Below are 23,522 nucleotides of genomic sequence, written 5' to 3'. Positions count from 1 at the left end.
CATTATGCGAGTAAACATGGTAATCGACCTTAGTTAATAGAACGAAATATAATAAATACTCTGAGGAGCGTCACGTGACGGCATACCATAAGTTTTTGGTTTCATTCAGCTGCGGTTAACCACTTTTCTAAATCCTTGGTTCAAGTTAGATGAAACACCCCGTATACAATACGCATTAAAGTGCATAATATGTTTACTTATTAAAGGGAAGCTTTCTTTTCTTTCCACCTCGAGGTATGGGGCATCTGCTCAGTTGGTTTCTCGCCAAGAGGGCCAGTGGAGACAGTGTACACTAACAGTTAAGTGGGCCATTCCCGGTGATGGTGCAAAAAAACTGGGCCAATCCCACACACTGTCATCTGCGGTCACGCGGGTCACGTGGTGGAGTAAGGCGGTGAAATCACACCATTCCCCCACCGGATGCATGGCACGCTTATCCTCGCTTCGTCCTTTGGTCAGTTTTTATAAAATGCCACTCAACAGAATTCCAGCGGATTTCAAGGACGTCAACAGTTTTTGATGATCATTAACAATGACTTTTACTGGATTTACTTTTTTCCTCCCGATTTTCTTTTTCAAGGAGCATTCTATGTGCTGCTGTCAAGTGCCAAAGTTCACACATGCCGCAATGCACAAGCATACAATCAAAGAAAAAAAAAACATTCACAACGATTTGAAATAAGTCCAATGACTTTATTAGCTCTTACAATTTTGTTTCCACGATGAGTCCATTCAACAACAAAAAGACAATGCCTATTTTCAAGCAGCACGTGACAAAACTCGATGTTGAACAACACTAGGCGCTGAAATAATCACCTATGCTTCTACAACGAAGCAATAAGTAACATTTGCACACATGCAAAATTTAGCGTTCTCATTCTGTGACCAATCTTGTCACCAACCTGTTGATTCTTATCAGTGTTCACCGAGACCGAATTTGCTGGCAAAGTTGTGCTACTACCGTTTTTACTGCAGATGCCACGCAAGGTTCATTTGCACTTTTGCTGATCACGTTTTATTTAAAATTCAGAATGCATGTAGTGCACCAATATGCCACATGCTGTAGTACGCATAGCTCGGCTCCCGTAATTTGTATCTGTAGACACGTCAAAGCTTCGACGAGTGCCCTAAAGAGTTCTTTACACTTCAGTCACATCACATGCCTCAGACTACAAGACATTCCCACATTTTTTTAGGAGCATGGCTTTCAATTTGTTTACTAAAAATTGGCTTTTCAGTGCTTTGCATAACCAAAGCTCAAACCACATTTTGTACAGTTTGTTTGGTGTGCCAGCTGTGTTAAGCCAATGTGTGCATGTGTGTGCACTCTTTAAGAAAAGTTATTTACTTAATACATTTATTAATTATTGCAGTTATTTATGTTCTACACTTCTATATTTTCATCTTGGATCCTAATAATTACCCATTTCTATACTGCTGACAAGTAGAATCGTTATGAGTTTTTGTACCAATGTAGCCAATGATGATCATAATCATCAAATTTCATCCAGTAGCAATTTTCCACCATAGATTGCCACACTTGACCATACTGCGCCATTGTACCTCGCCTTTCTTTTTATTGCCGCCTCCTCTGACGAGAGCAGCAGGACCGCATCACTGTCGCCCCGATCCCACGAAACATCCATCTGGAACACAACGCGGGAAGACGTCAGGCGCGCGCAAAGGCCCTCCTGGAAAAGGCTCATGAACGGGCTTTGCGAGAACAGCTTAGTAGGCATAGGACGCTACACTGACGGATGCGCCTTCGCTGCGGTTAGGGTAGACCGTGAAATTCAAGTCACAAACACAATCTCGAGTCGGACGACGTCCTCTGAAATCGCAGAGCAGGCTGCAATAGCGATGGCCTTATTGGACGACATGAGGACAACAATATACAGTAACTCGAGATCAGCCGTTCAGGCATTTACCAAGGAACCATACCCACGCTGGCTCTAGGAATACTAGGAAGCAAGGAGATCAAGCCACAGAGAGTCATCTAGTTTCAAGCCCACATGGGACAGATTGAGTGTGCCCCTCCCAACCAAAATGAGTCGGCACGCAATGCTGAGCGAGGGATCATTGACCACGTAGCTACCCGGAAGCGTGATGTTGGGGGTACAGACAATCAGGACTCTCTTTCCTCGTACAAAGAACTTGCTAAGCACTTTTACTTGGCTTGGAGGATCTACCCTCTCCCACACTGTAAACTCAACAGAACTCGGGCTTTAACACTAAGGCTTCTACAGACGAGGGCGTACACAAACCCCCTACTTCTTCACAGGTTTTACCCCTGAATTCAGACAACAAATGCATGTGCACTATGCTATGACTTAGCGACCTTAGATCACATGCTCTGGCAATGTCCTGTGTTATGCGGCAATGAAAGCAACACTTCTTCACGCAGGGATGCAGTTCTGCGCAGCCCTGACCTCAAAGAACAGTTATGGGCTGTCCAACGGGCCTGCGACGCGGCGGAGAGGCTCGGCCTCTCTGTCCCGACATGGGAGCGACCCGCCACACGCTAACGCACGCCCTAAAGGACCACAATAAAGTAAATCCATACATCCATCCTCCGACTCCTGCGCAGGAAACATGGCTACCTTCCTGCTGCAGGAGAACAAAAGTGCGTGCAAAAAAAAAGTATTCTGACAACTCCTCATCAGAAGACAGTTCTGTAGAGCTTTGGTCAGAAACAAAAAATGACGTACCGTATTTACTCGCATAATGATCGCACTTTTTTTGTCCGAAAAATTGACGCAATATCAGGGGTGCGATCATTACGCGGGTTAAATTTCGCGCGAAAAAAAAAAATTTTTTTCGTCCCGCGTTTGCTACAGGATTGCGGGTGTGGGACACCAAAACAAAAATGGCAGCCGGCGGAGCAAGCCGAACGCGCCAAACGCGATTTTTTTTTCTCGTGAGTACATTACGAGCATTGAAACAGTTTCTTTCCTACCAGTGATGAATAATATCGTTAATATCGGTAAGTTTGCGGCAATAACGTAGCCATGTCCACTTTGAGGGGACACAAACAGATGGGCGCGCTTAGCTGCCAGTGACAGAAATGCACGGCCGGCGTGCTGCGGAAACTGCGGCATCTGTCTTCACTACTATCCTAATGCTTTCCGCTAAGGGTGGGCGAATATCTTAGCTGTGTTACAAGCGTCGGCGTGTGAATAGGGTACACTTTTAACGTATCAGAGTAAACGTGGTTACTATCATTGCCGCGCGCGATTTGTTGCGTGCTCACGAGTGCAGATAAAAAGAATCGAAATGCGCCTTTTTTGTTTTTGTTGACATCAACCATTATAAAGCCTACCCATAATAAAGGCAAGTTTGATTGTACCTCTTTTTGTCATGTAAGTGCGGAAAGTGATGAAAGTAATGAAATGAGGCATCTACTTAAGTATGTTTGGTGCGTGCAGGCCGCTTGGCTTGTCTTGAAGAGTCGTTCACGTACCATTCGACAGATTGTAAGCGCGATCATTATTAGCTAGACTTGGCACACGACACATCGCTGCGGCATGTTCGGGGTGCGATCATTACACGGGAAATAAAAAAAATCGAATTTTGCCGACAAAATTTAGGGGTGCAATCATTACGCGAGTGCGATCATTATGCGAGTAAATACGGTAGTCCCCTCTGAGGACTCGGATGACGATTATGTGGATGGACTGGAGCTTCTCATTAATGTCCTCGAGCTATTCCGTCACATAATGGCAGTGCAATTTCGAGCTGTACATGTGTTTTGCACCATTTACGTTATTTTATTTTTGTCTTTTTGTAAGTATATCGAGCCAAACACGGTGCTGTGCCACAAGACCTCAGTGCAGTGCAGAGAAGCCTTCCTCAAACCTTCATTTCATGCAATTTCAAAAGTAAAGCTACCTCACTGAATTTAAAAAGTGGTACCATTGTGTTTGGGAAAAAAAAAGTTCTACGATCTGTGTGAAAAAAAAAAAAAGCTTTTGTAAATTTGGTACAATTATTATCATTTTTTGCTGTACAGAAATAAGTGCAGCTTGCCACTTGCACTTGCCAAGCCTCTCTCATCTGATCAGCCTACAGTTCCTAACTTAGTTCCAGAGGTGCTGCACTTAGTAATTTGTTGTATATGGCACAAGTAATATGCAGAATGTTCTTGCAGCCTTTCCTACACTTCAGCAAGACATAGTGCAGAACAACCTCAGTGGCTCTGTGGTGGTTGCACTTTTGATTCCCAGTTGCGGGGGCCGCTTTCCTATAGAGGCACAATACAAAATTGCTAGTGTCTTTATATCTACGTGTGTGTTAAAGAACCCTATGTTGTGAAAATTAATCCAGACTACCGGATTATGCTGGGTCTCTTCACCCAGGTCTTTCTACGAGGCATTAAATCCAGTCAATCAATCGATTTATACATCAATCAAAGATACAGTGCTAGGCTCATTCCACGCGAGCAGAAAACTGGCTGGCGTTTAACTGATGCAAACTAGTCCCCAAAGTGCAGGACAAGCTGAATGAACGAAGAGTGTAGAAGCGCATTCGTCATTGTCAGTGGCATCACTTTGCTTCCTGGCACACAGTGCACCTGGTCGGCATGTCAACCCTCCCCTCTTTTTCTTTCCACTCTCTTCTATTTAACACACATTTGCATGGTGAATGTGAAATAATTTAAACGGGCAATGCTCCCATTTCTGCCGGTAATTCAGCATTTATTTATGTAAAAATGCTGCCGCTGCTGGCGTCATTACATCTTGCGCCACATATACAAGCGTCTGAAAGCTTACGCCACGCACTCTGTTCTATCAGCACTTCTCTGTGACAGCCCATTCAGCTGCCCCGAGCGCAGACGTTCCCTGCATTCGGCTGCGAGCGGTGGAGAAAACAAAGGCTCACTGGCAACCGCAGCAGAGCCGCAGCTCAGTGGGCTGTGCAATAAGCCCCATAGTGATGCCACTGATCATTACTAGTTTACTAGTGCCATTTAGCGTAGTGAAAAGTCGTGAAGCACAATTATTGCTGGCATGTAGGTTAGCCAGGTAGTGAAAATAAAAACTAAACAGACCACTATAAACTCAACACCGATATAAAGGCAGCTATTTGATTAGGAGTTAGAGACACGCATGTGAAATCGTAGCAAGCCAGTCTTATATTTTACGAGACATTATAGACATAAAAGCGTGTGCCTTGGTTATCAAGCCATATGGGTCGTACTTATTTTCCGAAGTGCACTAACGGTAATGAATGCACAAGATTTCTGTGACTGTTCGAAAAAAATGACTAATGGTGCCCAATACCCTGAGGTAGATCTCAGCAGTGAGCATAGGCTACACATTTCCTTTCAAAATTATCGAGTCACAAACATCACAGGCAACTCATTATTCCCACAGCAGGGAAAGCCTTCACTCTGACCCGAACTGAAAGCAGCCACTAATGTTTTGCTTACAGTCTCGTGTCCCTCTCCACTAGCCTGAAATATCAAAGCTTTGACATGCATACTCACACACGTGTAGCATTAAAATGAACCCATGTGTAGATTTGTCTGCTAGAAGAATGCATAGCATAAACTCACTCAATAGCCATGACTTTCCTTCACAGATGATTACATAAAAAGAGGGAAAAAAAACTCAAAATTGAATTTTGAACATAGTATAGGTACGTACACCTGGAGTAGAGCAAGGGCCATAACAAGGGGTTGCTTCCTAATAATCCCAACTACTCTTATGCTTGCAACAAATTGGGCGTAGGAACCACAAAGACCACGGTGAACCAATGAGATAAAGTGGCACCAGGCAATCACCCACCTCCACATGACTGATGCTTGCTATGTGGCAGCTGCCAGGTACAAGAGGAATGGCACAAACAAAAAGATCAATACACTGGTTTGTTCATTCACATTATCGCTTGAAAATGTTGAGCATGTTTAGCAGGCTGAATGTGTTGCACGACTTGCCGACCTAGCAACTATGCCAACGACTGTACATTGCAGATTTTGCCCGAAACGTATGCTCAAGACTACAGGGGATGAACAGAAAAAGCTTATAGCGTTTCTCGGTACATTGCTGCCTCCTGACATGTCATCCAGAATGAAGTGTACCACGAACCAAACATAAGTAACATGTGCTTTCCGTGAAGTCCGTAACTGTGTACACCCATGTACACAGTATATAACTATTTAGCCTGAACATTTCCGAGGCAGCATGACAGGAAAAGTGCGCATTCAACATATACATGGTAGCCCCACTTGCGGCAAAGCAACAGTGTGTGCCGAACACCAAGTGTCCTTCCCGCAAATTTTGAACATAGAAAGTCAATGCACATATAGAAAGCCATTTATGGGGGTGTCAGGTGCTATCAGCACCAAGAGAAAAAAAATGCATGCAGTGCTTTTGCCCTAATCCTTCACTCCAAAGACAATGTTATAAACACTGCCACCTATAATGAAAAACAACAATCGGCAAATACAAATCAGAAGCATCCAGTGCTCTGCTTTACAGTAGACAACATATTAAAAAGTTGAGCCAGAATATGCATATCCAAATTAGGGTAACAAGAGCCAACATGTTTGTAAAGAGAAATTGAAGGGTCTTCTTGTTTACTTAGTAATAGCCAGACAATGAGCTTCTCTATGTACAAAAAGAACGCCATCGATACACCCCATTCACTTGAAAAGCATTCACTCCGTGCTTTCATCGGCCGTTGTCTTAGGCCTCTTTTGCGTGCTGGCACCACTTTCGGCTTCTGCGCCGTCTTCTGCCTCTCTCTTCGCTACAGACGACGGTGGTGCAGCCGATGTGCCCGAAGTGCTGCCTTTGGCCTTTTCCTCTTCTTCTCCATCTAAGTACTCGTCCCACTTCTTCAGCCGTTCCTCAAGCTCCTCTTCTGTCTCATAGATTTTGTAGCGTGTTCGGCCATCCCAAGTCTCGGCAGACAACTGGCGTTGGGCGAACCATCGTCCGTTCATTCTGCTGATACAGGCATCTGCCTCCTCGGGTTCCTTGAAAGTCACGGTGGCAATGCCCTCAGGATGCCTCTGAAGCAAAAAAGATTAGTTCAGATGTGAGGTCTTCAACTTCCACTCAACAGAACATTTCTTGCCTTCTTTGTGTCAGCACAGTGGCTAAGTGCTTTGTCACAAAAGCTTTAATACAATTGTATGTTTCCAGTTCCCTTTGGTATCTTGCGCTTTATAGAAGGAAAATACACAGCCTCACTGCAAGACTTCTTCCTACTTCGAACGAAGGGGTCTAAGCAAAAGCCATGCCTGTCCATTTTCTGTATTGCGAGATTTGAGGAAACGCATACAAGGTAAAAAACAATAATCACATAAGACCATGCAGCCCTGTGTGACGCAGATATTGCAACAATGTATTTGCTTAATTATCAACCCTTAAAAATTCCCTGAACCACCTCTCAAACTTGGTGAAAAAGGCACATCCTGCAGATAGCGTACACCGCTGTGAGCATCTCAGCCAAATTTTGCACTTGTGTGTGGCGCATGGCCCTTAAAAGCTGAGCGTGAAGTCACCTTTTAACACTTTTAACAGAGACTTTCTTCACATTCTTTAGGAGCTGTTTGTGGCTGCCCCTCGACGTCAGCAGGCAGATTCCCACATAGCACTGCCACTAGCCAATAGCAAACATCCATCGAAAAATGGTGTTGGAATGAGACTGCTTCTTCTTGTTGTCAATGTGTATTTACTGATGCAGTTTACTAAACAGGCTGAAGTAAGCGAAAACCTTTATTTCGAAACTTGATAAGAATTACGTACTTCTGGAAGAAGCCAACTATCATCTGTTCATGCTCAGCCACGGCCACCTGCTTAACAACTAAACTTCGTCCACACTGCTTATTGATGTTGTAGCAGTCGGCTCTTGCTAAATTTCGATCAGTTTTCACAGGGTGTCTACCAAGTTGACATTTCCAAATTCCCTGAGTTTTACAGGTTTAACCTGAGCACCTCTGCAAAATTCCCTGAATGAGCCAGAACTTAGTTTTATGTCAAGACAGGCTGACACCATGTTACCCGATGCTGTCACTCTCTAGTAGGCATGTTGAAACAAAAAAATGACTTAATCCAGTTTGAATAGCAAGGAGTAATACCTATTTTATTTGAAAAGAAAACAGAAGGAAGGTGTTAGTAAAATGTACAGCTAAAAAATGGTAAAACCCGTTCCAAATTGAGTCGAACTTTTTCAAATACGAATGAAAAGGAGATGCATACATAAGTAAATATTTTTGACTATGAGCTACTTCTATCAATGATAGCAAGCTCATCAGTATGAGGCCTGAACTTTGTCACAACTATGATTTCTCTCTCAGCAGCTGGGAAGTCAACCTCAACTGTCCTGACATACTCTCAGCCCGTACATAACATCTCAGTGTTGGGTTTCACTGCTTTAAAGAGTTTACTTTGGTTTAGATGAGGGACACCTGCATCTCTGTATCAGCCAACACTTTGTTTTTTGAGCTCAAGCTCCTTCAAAGAGGCAGCAGCACGCTTCCTTTCCCGTTAATTCCTCACTGCGTCGGTCCTTTCTGTTCTCATCCTCCTTCTGCCACGCTTTCACCCCATGGATGATTTGAAGCATCCTCTTGGTCAGTTGTACAGTCAACGTCCGATTTTTTGGACTCTCTAGTGGCCGCAAAAACATCCGAAAAATCGGGCAGTCCGAAAAGAATGAATGCATGTCTAACTGCCCTTAAGGGCTAAAATTGCCACAGGCACGTCCGAAAAAGCTCTGAAGGCCTGCCAGTACACTAATTAGGCATATCGGTGCTCACACTGTGAGAAGAGACGGGGGTGCACGCGTGTATAATTAAGGAATACATACTGTGTCCCGTGACAGTTTCACCTTCCAACGCTTGTTATGCTTCACCGCCTAACACTTCTGTATTGAGGCGAAGCTAACTTTCGGAGACTAACATTACGCGACGCGCTGTGCTCTGCGAGCTTCGAAGCCAATCGCGAGGATTACAAAGGCGGAGTCGGTGCCATTGCTGACAGCGGCGAATTCCTTCAATCAAAAACACGGCACCGCACGGCAAGAAGCTTAACAGCAAACGTAGAAGCAGCTAGGCCTAACGTTGCCGCGGTGGTGGCTACGGCTGCCAGCGGATCTGTGTGCGAGAGTGCCGGTTCGAGGCGGCGAGATAATCAAAATGGCGGCGGCTTTGAATAATGCCATTTCAGACCTGCAGTTAGGGCAATATACATTGACTATATGGAGTACGTGGTGGTGCCGCAATGCCGTGCGAATTATCGGGCATGACCGAAAAATCGGGCGTCTGGAAAATCGGTCGTTAACTACTCTGGCAATACATTGTGCCGATGACATGGCGTCAATGACGATTCGTTGTGATTCCTCTGTTACTGGAGCCAGCACTAACACGACTTTCATTCCCTTTCAATAAAGTTACAGCTAATTTTCCCTGATAGAAGCGCAAATTCACTGAGTTTTCCAGACTATTCAATTTCCCTGGGAATTCCCGGTTTTCCCGGTTGGTACACACCCTGTGTGAACACTAAACTAGCCTCAAACCATGCAAAACTTAAGGTCAGACCACACGTATGGTTGTCAGCAAGCGCTCACTCCTGGCAGCTCCTGGCCAGATGCCTTGACAGACATCGCTTTGTACTGAGCTAGTAACAGCGCTTCTGAATGCGCAATTTGAATGTCACTACTATCTTTAAGTCAAGCTGGTGCAAGACAAAGCCAGTCTGTACCCCAAAGCACGACTAGACTGGAGCCCGTGAGAGTGAACCCACACTCCAGCTCTGTTGTGCACATAGCAAATCCACTACAGTTGCATATAGCTGTAACTGCTACATAACGTAGATACCATGGTTGTGGCAACGAGCCCGCTCAATGAACATGCGGTTCGCTGAGGACAACCACATGCTCCGAGTTGTATCTGTGGGCGATGTGGCTCCAGGTGTGTGGTGAGCCTGCTTGTGCAACAACATCCAACTGGAACAGGTCATCTGCTTCCCAAGCTGCTCATCTTCGAAGTGTGCCACCATCATGGTTGAAGCTCGTTACAAGTGAACGTAAACATGCTTCATTCAAACCTCCCAAATTGTGTGACTGCTGTGGAGATAAGGGGGAAAAAAATTTGCTATTTGTCACTTGGTGCGAGAAAACAGCACATAACTACCTAGTACACTATAGCAAAGCAAAAAGATGAGACACCGTGAAGTCTACCGTAAGTTGAAGGATAGCCTCAGAGCTTGGTATGTCGCAGGTGCCAAAAGCACATTTGAACTGCGCACCATAGTGACATTCAGCAGGCAGAGCATTGTGAGCACGCCCCACTCTACCATGGCCTTCGCAGTGCGAGGCATCGAAGAAGGAGCAGGAGCACTGTGAGGGGAGCATAGGCGATCTTAACTGCCAATAACTACGCTTCCACTGAATGCATTGAAGTACTTTTCATGGGAAAGTACTTCTACAGCTTGCATTTTCTGAGAATTTTTTGCCTGATGACCTCAGTACAACTACAAACTCCACGTGTTTTGATTACAGTGCATCTCCTTAAAAAAAAAGATGGAGACGGAAATCTGTTCAAAACTTTCAAACTTTGAATACCAGCCATCCCCTGGCTCATTACAGACTGTAACATAAGAAGCTCCACTAGCCTTATTCTGTTTAGAAACACTTTGAACCAGAGTACCTTTGCTTTCAATTGCAGAATATTAAGGAAAAAAGAAGAGTAGTGTGCCAGCTAGAAATGTGCTAAAAGAAGCCTGTTTCTCTCATCTACCCATGATGGTAAGAAGCTGTTAGATTATTCTACCTCTCAATTCACAGTGATGCTACTGGCCCATGCCATTTCGGAGCAGCTTTTAGAGGAGTGAAATGTACTTTAGGAGCAGGTTTATGAAAGAAATTGCAAACCATATTATCTGAACTATTACAGTGGGCAAGCCACATGAAAACAGTAAGTGGTTGCCGGCTCATAACATCAAACACTAAAAATGACACACCTCCTTCATCAGTGTTCTCAATATGGACTGCAATGAAGCAGTAATGTCCTAAAACGTGCTCGAAGTGAACATTAGTAATCGCTTAGAAAAGCATGGAACCACCTAGACGGGTTACGTGACGACTTCGAAGGTGTTTTGAGAACCTTCAGTGTGATCTCCTTGTTATAAATGTTTTTGAAAATTAAACAGCACAAGTGCATGCAGCCACAAAGGAACAAGGATGAGACTCAAGCGCTGTGTCTCGTCCTTGTTCCTTTGTGGTTCCATGTGTTTGCGCTGTTATAATTTTCAAATCAAGTATGCACCAACTTGCCCAAAACGAAGATTTAATGCTATAAGTGTGACCTTTAAAATGAAGCACACTGTGAAAAAGAAAGGTAGGCCAATAATACAGTAGAGCCAAATGGATTAGGCACACCCTCCTCCTTTACCTTTTCAAATGCTATTGGCAAGTTTCCATTTCCTTATTGTGTTGCCAGAACACCATTATCTCCAAATTATACAAGCCTCTGAGACTTAAAGTATCAGTAATTCTTCATAATTCTTCATCAGGGTGTAGACGAGCCCTATGTAAAAATAGTGAAAGATATCTATAGCAGCTCCACGGCCATCGTAGTCCTCCATAAAGAAAGCAAGAAAATACCAATAAATAAAGGCGGCAGGCAGGCAGATATGATCTCTCCAATGCTATTTACAGCTTGTTTACAGGAGGTATTCAGAGACCTGGATTGGGAAGAATTGGGGATAAGAGTTAATGGAGAATACCTTAGTAACTTGCAATTCGCTGATGATATTGCCTTGCTTAGTAACTCTGGGGACCAATTGCAATGCATGCTCACTGACCTGGAGAGGCAAAGCAGAAGGGTGGTTCTAAAAATTAATCTGCAGAAAACTAAAGTAATGTTTAACAGTCTCGGAAGAGAACACCAGTTTACGATAGGTAGCGAGGCACTGGGAGTGGTAAGGGAATTCATCTACTTAGGGCAGGTAGTGACCGCGGATCCGGATCATGAGACTGAAATAATCCGAAGAATAAGAATGGGCTGGGGTGTGTTTGGCAGGAATTCTCAGATCATGAACAGCAGGTTGCCATTATGCCTCAAGAGAAAAGTGTATAACAGCTGTGTCTTGCCAGTACTCACGTACGGGGCAGAAACCTGGAGGCTTACGAAAGGGTTCTACTTAAATTGAGGACGACGCAACGAGCTATGGAAAGAAGAATGATAGGTGTAACGTTAAGGGATAAGAAAAGAGCAGATTGGGTGAGGGAACGAACGCGCGTTAATGACATCTTAGTTGAAATCAAGAAAATGAAATGGGCATGGGTAGGGCGTGTAATGAGAAGGGAAGATAATCGATGGTCATTAAGGGTTACAGACTGAATTCCAAGGGAAGGGGAGCGTAGCAGGGGGTGGCAGAAAGTTAGGTGGGCGGATGAGATTAAGAAGTTTGCAGGAACAACATGGCCAAAATTAGTACATGACCGGGGTAGTTGGAGAAGTATGGGAGAGGCCTTTGCCCTGCAGTGGGTGTAACCAGGCTGATAACGATGATGATGATGAATTCTTCATAAAACTGATATCTGCACAAATAGTTGCTCGCACAGGTGGTTTATGTGCTTTTAGCAGACACAATTTTTGGGAACAAATAGAGCCAGCAAATAGTTTTTCTTTTACTGCACGATTTAAAGTAATGCTTATATTTAAAACTTGAGTGATTATTTCAGAAACAACTTAAATTAGTTTGATTCATTAATAACACTTTCGTTTTGAAGCATTCTAGTCAAATTTGACTCGATAGGATTATTTTGCATACACAGCCCCTTCCCAGCTTCCCCATTCTAATTGACGTAGCTTATAGCGGGGGAATGCCAGCCAAAAGAGGGCAGTAGTATCGCTGTTATAAGCTCCACCAGGTTTCTTGGCTGGCGTGCACATAATCTTTAACATAGCACGAACGAGGTCAAATTTTTTTTCTATGCTGAGCACTCGGTGTTTTTTATTCGAGTATGACGCGACAACCCTCTGTGGCATGGCGCTTAAACGATGTTGATGTGGCTTCATGCGCACACAAACAGGGCGCTTGGAGGCCGTTGTTCCAATCTCTGAGGCTTGTTCTGCCAGGCCGCCCGATGGGGACAACGCACTGCCGTGATTTGTGACAAAAAGTGGAAACACTAGGTCTTAACCGACACGTATGCAATAAGCTGGTATCGTTTATGCGGATACAAAGCTCATTATGTTCAATGGCTGTCGAGTTGGGGATTTGACTTTACTACTTTTAAAATGAAACTACTGTTTAAGCGGGTACGGTTTAACGCGGTCTTACTGTAGTGGAGTAAGAAATTGTGCCCGCACCGTCATTTTCAAGTGAGATGGGCGGCTGTACACTGTTCTTGACCGTGCGTATGCACCAGAGCACCTAGCCGCTCTTTGCGCTTCATGCAAGTGCAAGGCTATCTCCCACAAGACGGTGATTCTGCTGAAAAGTAGGAACCAAAGAAATAGAGAAGTCGTGGAAGCATACAACATCAAGATGGACCCACAGGGCTCATGTGTCAGCGCGCCATCTATTTCACTCAGCAATAAAGAGATTAGCATAATCACTGACAACAGAGGGCATACGTAGACAGGGAAGAGCATCCCTACGCATGGGTGTTGACCGTTTACAGCGCAAACCAGATGATAATTTGCGTTCAGGTGTCGTGTTGTTTTCTCGCTTAAGTCATGTCCCTTCGTTGCTCTGCGCAACAGTGTTAAAGGGACACTAAAGGCAAATATTAGGTCAAGCTAAAGTGATAGATTAGTGCTCGAAAATCTTTAAGCCGTCAATATTATCGTGAACAGAGGCTTAATAATCGAGAAATTAAGGTAAATGCAGGACATGGTTAGAGACTCCCCTGGGACATTCAAGCACTTGCCCGATGACGAAAGCACTCCACAGTTAAATTTTGTCACTGGTACTCACATATTCGTTGCAAAAAACATCCTTGTATTATAAGACGAAATAAAATGCTACTTGTCCCGTTCTATTTCATTTTTTAGAAAAAAGAACTCAGTGAAATTACCCTTGAGAACAACGTGGGTGATTAAAAGGTTTCGGTTTCGCTCGACTCCATGCCGCCCACGCTTTTGCGTTTCACTATCGCGTAGTACTGCGCTGGTTTTGCTGGCTCGCAAAACTCGCACAAACTGCAAGTAGCAGAGAATTCAGCTTCCATGTGATGTCGCGGGATGCCCGAATGGTCTACACCACTTGACCAAAAAGCAGCTGCAGCAGCGAATCCACCACTCTGTCCTGGCTCTGTAGCGCCGTCTGTCAGGTGGGGTTTTACTCACTGACGGCACCAAATGGTGGTTATGGCCTATGCAACGTCACCACTCTCCCGGTTGGGTGGCGGGAGATTTGAATTTCTAAAAAGGCATTCAAACCTTCAGATGCAATTTTCTTGTAAACTAAGCCTTTTCTTGGCATGGAACAAGCATTGCGAGGAATCTGGAATGGTATTTAAACAGTCTACGTCGACCTAGTATTTGCCTTTAGTGTACCTTCAATTATGTTGAACTATCTGGCCCACTGCAGAATTTTTGTTTATTGTGGTGAAGCTACAGTGACGGGCAGCTACATACTGTTCACGATCATGCGGGCTTCGTGTATTTTCCTTTTTAGATGGGATTTAGCGGCCCGAAAACATATCATGCGATTGCAGTTTGGCAACGCATTGAATGTTGGTGTGGAAGAATAGTATTTTCGGGATCGTATGAACCAATAAGGAATGAGCGCAACTCTATGGGTCATTCTTTGTGTCCTCGATTTCGAACATTGGTGCCAGGAAAACGTACATGACGAGAACGTATCAATGAGGTTCTATTGTAAATACCCCGAAGTGCTCATTTTTTGTTCAAATGTGCAAAATACACCGAGAATAAGGATATTCACCAAAAAGAAAATAAAATATATTGCGGAAAATTATTTAGCAATAGGTTAGCTGCTAGTGTTTTGCTAGTGTTTTGCTTGGTGTTGCCTGTGGGCAACATTAAGCAAAACACTGAACGCGACTTTCACCCCGAGCCACCACTGGCCTCATGTGGAACTTGTATGGAAAGTTCTCGGTGGACGTGAAACAGAGGTGAGCATTGTATTTGCTCTACATCACCTTTATGTCACCATTAGGACTATCTGTATTGTACCATTGTATTGTCACCTACATCACCATTATGTCCCCTGAGGCCTTCGTCATGCAGTGGACATAAGATAGGCTGATGATGACGATGACCTGTGTGATACCTTTGCCAGCTGGGGATGTTGCATTAGTCTTTCTTCTCTGACCACACTTTCAGAACAAAGCGAGTCGTGTGTAAAACTTTCTTTCCTCATCCTTTGTTCCTGCTCTAGTGCAACAAACAATGAATGCAATTTGCTTATGATTCAGTGTTAGCCAAACACATTTAGCCAAAAACTACTGAATACCAAAATAATGTGAGAACAACAATTTGTTTGTTTGATGCATATAAACAACAATCGCCTATAGAGGGTTAAAGTTTCCCTTATTCAGTAAGAGACTGTGAACACCACCTTTCTAGGCCTTGGCTTGTCAACTCTTGAATTAGCTGCTCTCTCACTCAACTTCCTATAGAGCAGCGCAAAAATGTTCCACCATGGTGTATTTATACAGTTGTCACGTGCAGCATCACACAGAGCTAATGCCACTAAAGAGCGAAGATGAGGTTTCAAAGCAGCTTTGAGACCGAAGTTGCAGCATTTTGCCAAAGTAGCCAAGCGATCTGCAATAAGAATTCTCAGGTATTTACTTACATCATACACGACCACCTTCTTCACCTCTCCAAACTGGCCACACTCTTCCCTAAGGTCCTTCTGGTATTCCAGAATCAAGGTGGGGTCCTTCTGCAAAAGGCCGAGGGACAAGGTGCGAAGGAATACAAATTTCGACTATAAATTTAATTCTGCCAAGCACAGATTAAGCACGAAAATCCTAAAAATTATATAAAACGTCAAAGAAAGACAAGTCAATATTCCCGTTCCATAGTTTTGGTTCCAGTACACCTTAAATGAAGGGCAAAGATAATTTTGTTTTTTAATCTTGCAACAAAACCCAAGGGCGGGCACATCGGTATACTGTCATGAAAGTCAAAGTGTTTCCTCTCATTTGTGCCGTTTTGGCAATGTGAAAGTTCTCTAAAGTTGTTAAGTTCTGTTTCTGGCTCATTTAGGATACAATGTAGCCCGTGTTCACCAATAAAAAGGTAACTAGGCCGCAGCAGACGTCAATATCCATGATGCCACAGGCCAGTTGGCGCAGGTGGCAGTGTCACCACCTGTGTTTCGTTCTCGCGTCTTTTCTGGCTTATCAAGCGTCGTCTCGCAGTAGGGGTAGCTTTTTCTGGTATTGTAGAAGGGCAATATAGTAATGCACCTCAAATTGCTTTTCTCTTTACTGTCCCTTTTAAGCTCTAAATATAAACTCTGTGAATTATCTAGTTATCCCAGGACACCGTTAAGCGCATATAACATGTTTGAGTTTAAATTCACAACCCTTGCTTCTATTCTGCACAAACTAAACACAAAAGCAGCAATTCTCGCTATCTCGTGACCTATTAGCAATTGTAGCAGCAAGGGTCTCGTGACTTCCTCCGTAGCACGACCCGTCTGGCCGCGGCGCAAGACATGCATCTTCGTCCGAGTAGAGATGCTTCTTACTATTGCAAGCATATCCCGATTATTTTACAGCATACGCTGTTATGGGCTCATTACAATAGCCGTTTGGGTAGGCGATGTCTGCTGCCGCCGCCGGTGCCTGTGACAGCTATCGCCCGGAGTGAGCAGAAAAAAGACCAGCTCGCACCGGGATCGAACCCAGGCTTGCTGCACAAATGTCAGCAGTGGGCCCAGACTGAGTGAACTCTACCACTGAGCCATGCCAGCGCTCGCTAGTCTGCAGTGAAAACATGACCTATAATTGTGTCCTAGCTAGGGAGGAGACACGCAATGTGACGTGCACGCTACCATACGTCAATATGTGCACACTTTGCACTGCAGTTGCGTATTCTTACACCAGGTGGCATCCCATGCAGCAGTTGCATAGGTAGCGGTACAAGGTACCGTAAAAACTGGAATATAGGTCGAACGTTTTTTTCAAAAAACCATTGCGAGAAGTCGACCCTCGTCTTACATACCGGACATTGGCGGAAAACCTATGGAAGTCTTGCAACAATGGGCGGACGAAGCAAACAGCCGCCATCGCCAGTGTCATCGCCATCAGCAGCCGTGCGGCGTGGCAACATTGTGGCACCGGCATTTCGCATTTCCATTGTCGCAAAGTTGTATTGGTTAAAGGCTGCTTTTTCACATTTTGCTTCAAAATGAGCGGAAGCCGACGTCAATTCACCATCGCCTTCAAGAAAAAGGCGATTGAGTGCGCGGAAGCCCACGGCAACCTGGCAGCACAGCGCAAATTTGGAGTATCCGAAAAGAGCATTCGGTAGTGGCGGAGGTAAAAGCAACGTATTTACAACTTGCAGCAACCAAAAGGAAACGTCATTTCGTGGACGGATCACAGCGCGGACCGCAGAACTGGGAGACAAGGTTGCGGAGTTCGTCTGGAAGCTGCGTGTAAGATCGCTGCCTGTCACTGCCAATGCACCCAGTTGAAAGCGGTAGAGATCGTGCGCGCCTATGGACTGGGCAGCGAGAAGCACTCGTCATCTGACTCTAGTTCGGACGACTCAGGTCAAAGGCGTTACTCTGATTCGCAGCAACGCTTGCGCACTTCGTGCCCTTCTGTGTACTGTACACCCGGCCAATTTTTAACAGTATTGCGCGACCATCGACCCGCATGTTGGCACCTTATCATCACGGCACGAAGCGGCCAAATAGCGATAGTAAGCACATGTGTACACATGCGCGTATCTCGTTTGTTTCGCCGCTCAGCGCCGTTAATAAGGTGCTGACAAGCACGCGGGTCTATGGTCGTGCGATACTGCTAAAAGCTTGGCCAGGTGCACATGCGAGCAGCGTTTAAATAAATACTGTCACCATTGTGCAACCGGCTCAGTCACATTTGTTTCAAGGTAAGGGTGTCTTTCGGTACTTTTGCCATTGAAAAAGATTTTTTTCATTTTTATAATTCATTATTGGGAGATCGAACTATATTCCGGTCCGACCTATAGTCCAGTTTTTACGGCAGATAGAAAAGGTTTGAGAAAGGAAAAGGGAAAGGATGATTAAGAAGATGTATACAAAACTACTAGAATTAAAAGCACATATACCACACCTGATTAAATCAAGCAGGCCATGTGACCATTTATAACCGACCCGTTTCAAAGGGGATGCTCATAAATCATCATCGTCAACAACAGCACCCTATTCTGCCACGGGTCAAGAGACAGGATGTGTGCGTTGCGTATCTGGATACTTGTGTTTACTCTTTGGTACACGTTTTGGCGCCTCCTCGCAAGGTACGCTGCTGAAGAAGCGAATACAGTCGACTGTTGTTAGAACGGACCTTGATAATCCCACAATAGAATGTCCGTTTTATCCGAAGTCCGTAATATCCAGAACGCCTCACTTCAGAAACTATTGTCGCAATGTCTAACAACTTTATTGTAAAAAGTGAGTGACGAAGTTCCAAAATTAGAAACAAACAAAAATATTCGCAGCTTCGCCGAAAAGGCGAAGCATCGATTGCGATAGAAAATCAAGCAAGATAAGCGTGGCAGCAGCAGGGAGCAAATTGACCTTCATGCTGTCTCTCACTTCAACGCGAACTAAACATCGAAAGCACAGCACATTCGAAGCAACCGGCACTGGCCGCACTTTGTCCAGATCGCAGATTGCTTTTTTAACTTTGTCCACATCGCAAATCGCTTACAAGATACGGCGATAGATGCGAGTAAATACGGTATATGCCCGATTTTGAAAAATATTGCCACCAATTTCGTCCGCTCTAGCTGCTAGTCAGTTGTAGCGCTGTCCATTAAAAGCAAACTTCTTTGCATTAACAAAATAGGTAGAGCAAACTAAGGCTGAAATATGGTCTGTGTTATCCGAAATTCTGTTGTACGTGGGTCCGGTATAAAGAGCGTAGATAGCAGTAGAGCTATAGGTACGACTGCAACCAAGCAATGTCGGGCTCAGCAGACCACTGCGCAGAGAGCAGCACAAAGCCGCAGCTCGCCGTCGACACCGGGCGGGCAGTTCAGATCGTTCTCGTGAAAACTATATAAAGACCCTCTAGTGTGTGCTGCTGAAAATGAACCTCCTATGAAGCCACTCCTCCAGCTTACGCTGCAACTATGCTGCGTGTGCCATGCAGGCCTGTGACTATTTTCGCCAATGACTTCAACAGATCGTCCGACTATTGTGATGTGGCTGTGGATTTGATGCCATCCTGCAGGTCGCAATACAATTGGTCTTCATCCTCAAGAGCTTCTACCTTATTTCTGACATTGCACTGAGTCAATACAGAACTACTGCTCGCCGCAACTGCTACGGACGAAACTGCAGTCGCTATCAACACGATCATACATAGTGACTGCGCAGTTCTAAAGGCACGTGGCCAATGCGCACACTGAGTTGGAACGAAACCACATCTTGCCGCAACTGTAATGGAAGAAACTACGGTTGTTATAGATGCAATCATACATGGTGACCACGTAACTCTGAAGAGACGCAGACATTGCAAGCACCGAGTCAAAACAAAACTATCATCATCATCATCAGCCTGGCTACGCCCACTGCAGGGCAAAGGCCTCTCCCATACTTCTCCAACTACCCCGCTCATGTACTAATTGTGGCGATGTCGTCCCTGCAAACATCTTAATCTGATCCGTCCACCTAACTTTCTGCCGCCCCCTGCTACGCTTCCCTTCTTTGGAATCCAGTCCGTAACCCTTAATGACCACTGCTTATCTTCCCTCCTCATTACATGCCTAGCCCATGCCCATTTATTTTTCTTGATTTCAACTAAGATGTCATTAACTCGCGTTTGCTCCCTCACCCAATCTGCTCTTTTCTTATCCCTTAACATTAGACCCATCATTCTTCGTTCCATAGCTCGTCGCGTCGTCCTCAATTTAAGTAGAACCCTTTTCGTAAACCTCCAGGTTTCTGCCCCGTGGGTGAGTACTGGTAAGACACAGCTGTTATACACTTTTCTCTTGAGGGATAATGGCAACCTGCTGTTCATTATCTGAGAATGCCTGCCAAACACACCCCAGCCCATTCTTATTCTTCGGATTATTTCAGTCTCGTGATCCGGATCCACGGTCACTACCTGCCCTAAGTAGATGAATTCCCTTACCACTTCCAGTGCCTCGCTACCTATCATAAACTGGTGTTCTCTTCCGAGACTGTTAAACATTACTTTAGTTTTCTGCAGATTAATTTTTATATCCACCCTTCTGCTTTGCCTGTCCAGGTCTGTGAGCATGCATTGCAATTGGTCCCCTGAGTTACTAAGCAAGGCAATATCATCAGCGAATCGCAAGTTACTAAGGTACTCTCCATTAACTCTTATCCTCAATTCTTCCCAATCCAGGTATCTGAATACCGCCTGTAAACGTGCTGCGAATAGCATTGGAGAGATCGTATCTGCCTGCCTGACGCCCTTCTTTATTGGGATTTTGCTGTTTTCTTTACGGAGGACTACAGTGGCTGTGGAGCCGCTATATTGCTCGCCAAAACCACAGTTGTTATTGACGCAATCACGAATGGTGATCAAGCAATTATGAATGCACACGCCCAACATGCACACTTAGTCAAAACAAACCTACTGTTTGCCATTACCACCGCCGACGAAACCATGCATGATCGTTATCGACAGAATCAGGGATGGCAACTACGCAGGGCATGTGCGACCAACACAGTGTTATTTGCGGCGGTAAACGCATATATACACAAATAGACACGAATTGTTCGGTGTTTCTGTTGTTCCCACACGGTTTCCGCTGATGACTCTGCTGATGCAGATTCCATAGCTTCGATTCAGTTGGCCACTCGCGGCACTGTGTGTTTTGCTTCACGTATTTGCCGCACTGCGCAGTCGCCGCACTCCGAGGGTTATACGAATTAATGAGAGTTTTATGCCATTAAATAATACATACACCTGCTGGGACCAAAGGGCAAGCCCGAATTATCAGGTTTTTACAATCAATAAGGGTCGAATTAACGAGGTTTTACAGTACTATCATCAAGCTATTTCAAGTGGCACCAACTTCACCGTCGGTGTTTGCGCCAATGAGGGTGATGATTCAGTTATGAGAGTGTCAGACAATGACTGTTGCTATGAAACATGCGATTATTCACCTATAGCAGCACAATCTACTTTTTTGTTTACCAGGGGTGGAAATTTGGTGCAGGCATGACTGTACTTTCATCTAGCTGTAGTGATTGCTTATGAACTGCAACTATCGACTGCAACTTTCCTTATCTCGAAAATCCACTTATCCTAAAATTTTTCTTGGTTTTTACTACTTTGAGTTAACAAGGCATTACTATATTAAGACTTTCCATCAAGTCCGAATGATCAGTTAGCGACTGTAGAGAGAGAGAGAACGGAGGGAGGTTAACCAAACTGAGTCCAGTTTGCTACCCTACATGTGGAAAATGGGATGGGGAAGTGAAAGAGAGAAGACATGACTCTAATTCGCACTTTCACATGCACTAAGCTAGCTGCGACTGTAAATGCTAAAGCACTGTGATGCAAACATGCAAAGAGTCCACAAGGAGAACTTGCCTCAAACTCCTGTGGGCCAAACATGTTCTTGAGGACAACGGTGGATTCGTGCTTGTCTCGCATGCCCCGCAACTTCTCCGGCCGCCAATCAAACAACCTGCATACATAAACAGGCACGAAAACACATAACCTTCACAAGGACCCAATTTGAGAATCGCACTACGAATGACTTAGAACAGGCTTACAACTGCAGTAGAAATATTTCAGGATGGCACAATAATTCATATTCTCCAAAATTCGTATCACCCAAGAGCGCAAAGAAAATCTTGAAATTAAGGGGACACGTGGCAACTAAATGGCCAACTTGCTCCTTTTATTTCATAGCGAAATATTTAGAAGAAATGCACAGCAGAATTTGAGAAAATTACATTCTGTTAGTGCGTTGCCTTCGAAATTGGGAAGAAAATCAGGCTTCGCGAGATGTCATTGCACAGCTGGTAGTGCGCATGTGGCTTTCTATTGGTGCAGCACCGCCATCTTGTTATCATTGTAAATGGGAGGGCACCGTGCACGAGAGACTGCCGATTCAGACAGCTGCAGGGCTGTATTTCTCCAGGCAGAAATGAAAGCAACAAAAGCGAATGTGAAAATGGAAAACTAGCATCGCGATTCGTCACTGCAGTTACATGGCGCTCAGGGAGTGCTCCTATTGGCTGACACAAATTTGAATTCTTGCCGCACTTATTTTGCACACATTTTGGAAGTAGTGAACTGCACACTTCCCACTATTCAAGGCTGGCATTTCAAGATCAGCCTGATAACCTCGAGTTTCTTTCATTGCTGCATCTTAACACCTGCCTGATAATAAGGGCCTGAGTTTTGCAAGATGAGGAATTTGTTTACCTTTTTTGTATCTTGCGATTTGACGGCTGCATAGGCAGACAAGTTTCGTATTGTCATCTGGCCCAGAAGACGGCGGAAAGTGTGCAATACAGAGATGAGGCTACCCATGGAAGCGAATACCACCGATATCGCTGAGGTAACAAGACTGACTAGCATGAGTGCTGGCTCCAGATAAGGTTGCAAAGTGTTTGAGAACAGCCGAACACAATACTGCACAAAGAGTTTTTTTCTTTTTTTTTTCCCCCACTTAGGATACAATAGCCTTTCGTATGCACATGCTCTCAATGGGTGGTCCGAAATGGTGCCCATGAGTTAAGAATAGCAAACTAAAGCTCTATGAGTCTGTGCCTTAAAGGAAGTTGTTTGGGCAGCACTAAGAGCACAAATGCTTCCCATACTAACCACATTTAAACAGCGTGGAAGTGCAGCCAAGACAAGAGCAATGACATCCCGTTTCAGCAGGTGCCGCACCGTATGACGGTGCGACTGTGACAGCCCCGGTGAATCACATTATTTAAAGGGACATTAAAAACAAATACTTAGTCATCATGGACTGTTTAAATACCATTCCAGAAACCTCACAATGCTTGTTCAGGGTGTCTATGAAGTTGACATTCCCAAATTCCCCAAGTTTTCCAGGTTTTCCCTGAGGACCTTTGCAAAATTCCCTGAGTGACACAGAACTTTGTTTTACATCGAGACAGGCTGAAATTATGCCGCCCGATGCTGTCGCTCTCTAGTAAGCATGCTAAAAAACGACTTAATCCAATTTGAATAGTAGGGAGTATCATTTATTTTATTTTTAAAAAATCTGAAGCAAGGGGTTAGGAAAATGCACAGCGAATAAAATATCTTTGAAAAAAATGGTAAACCTAACTGCAAATCGAGTGGAACATTCTCAAATATGAATAAAAATAAGATGCATAAATAAACAAATGTTTTCGAATATCTACTTC

General features: G+C 44.5%; 1 protein-coding gene across 2 annotated transcripts in view; it reads right to left on the bottom strand.

The window, feature by feature from the left end:
• Window positions 1–672: 672 nt before the first annotated feature.
• barc (RRM1_TatSF1_like and RRM2_TatSF1_like domain-containing protein barc) overlaps window positions 673–23,522 on the bottom strand; it is a 42,824-nt gene continuing 19,974 nt past the window's right edge. The window contains exons 5-7 of one of the 2 annotated variants that reach the window (XM_050172187.2): window positions 21,724–21,820; window positions 15,786–15,875; window positions 673–7,015 (exon numbers count right to left, since the gene is read on the bottom strand). In XM_050172187.2, the coding sequence (XP_050028144.1) occupies window positions 6,659–7,015; window positions 15,786–15,875; window positions 21,724–21,820 (544 nt within the window). In that variant the 3' untranslated portion in view covers window positions 673–6,658. The remainder of the gene's footprint in view (window positions 7,016–15,785; window positions 15,876–21,723; window positions 21,821–23,522) is intronic. The other variant, XM_055066929.1, reaches the window with a different exon arrangement.

Source organism: Dermacentor andersoni, chromosome 6 (assembly GCF_023375885.2).
Source record: "Dermacentor andersoni chromosome 6, qqDerAnde1_hic_scaffold, whole genome shotgun sequence".
Lineage (NCBI taxonomy): Eukaryota > Metazoa > Arthropoda > Arachnida > Ixodida > Ixodidae > Dermacentor > Dermacentor andersoni.
Note: the sequence above shows the minus strand (reverse complement) of the source record. Positions and strands in the feature narration are given on the sequence as shown.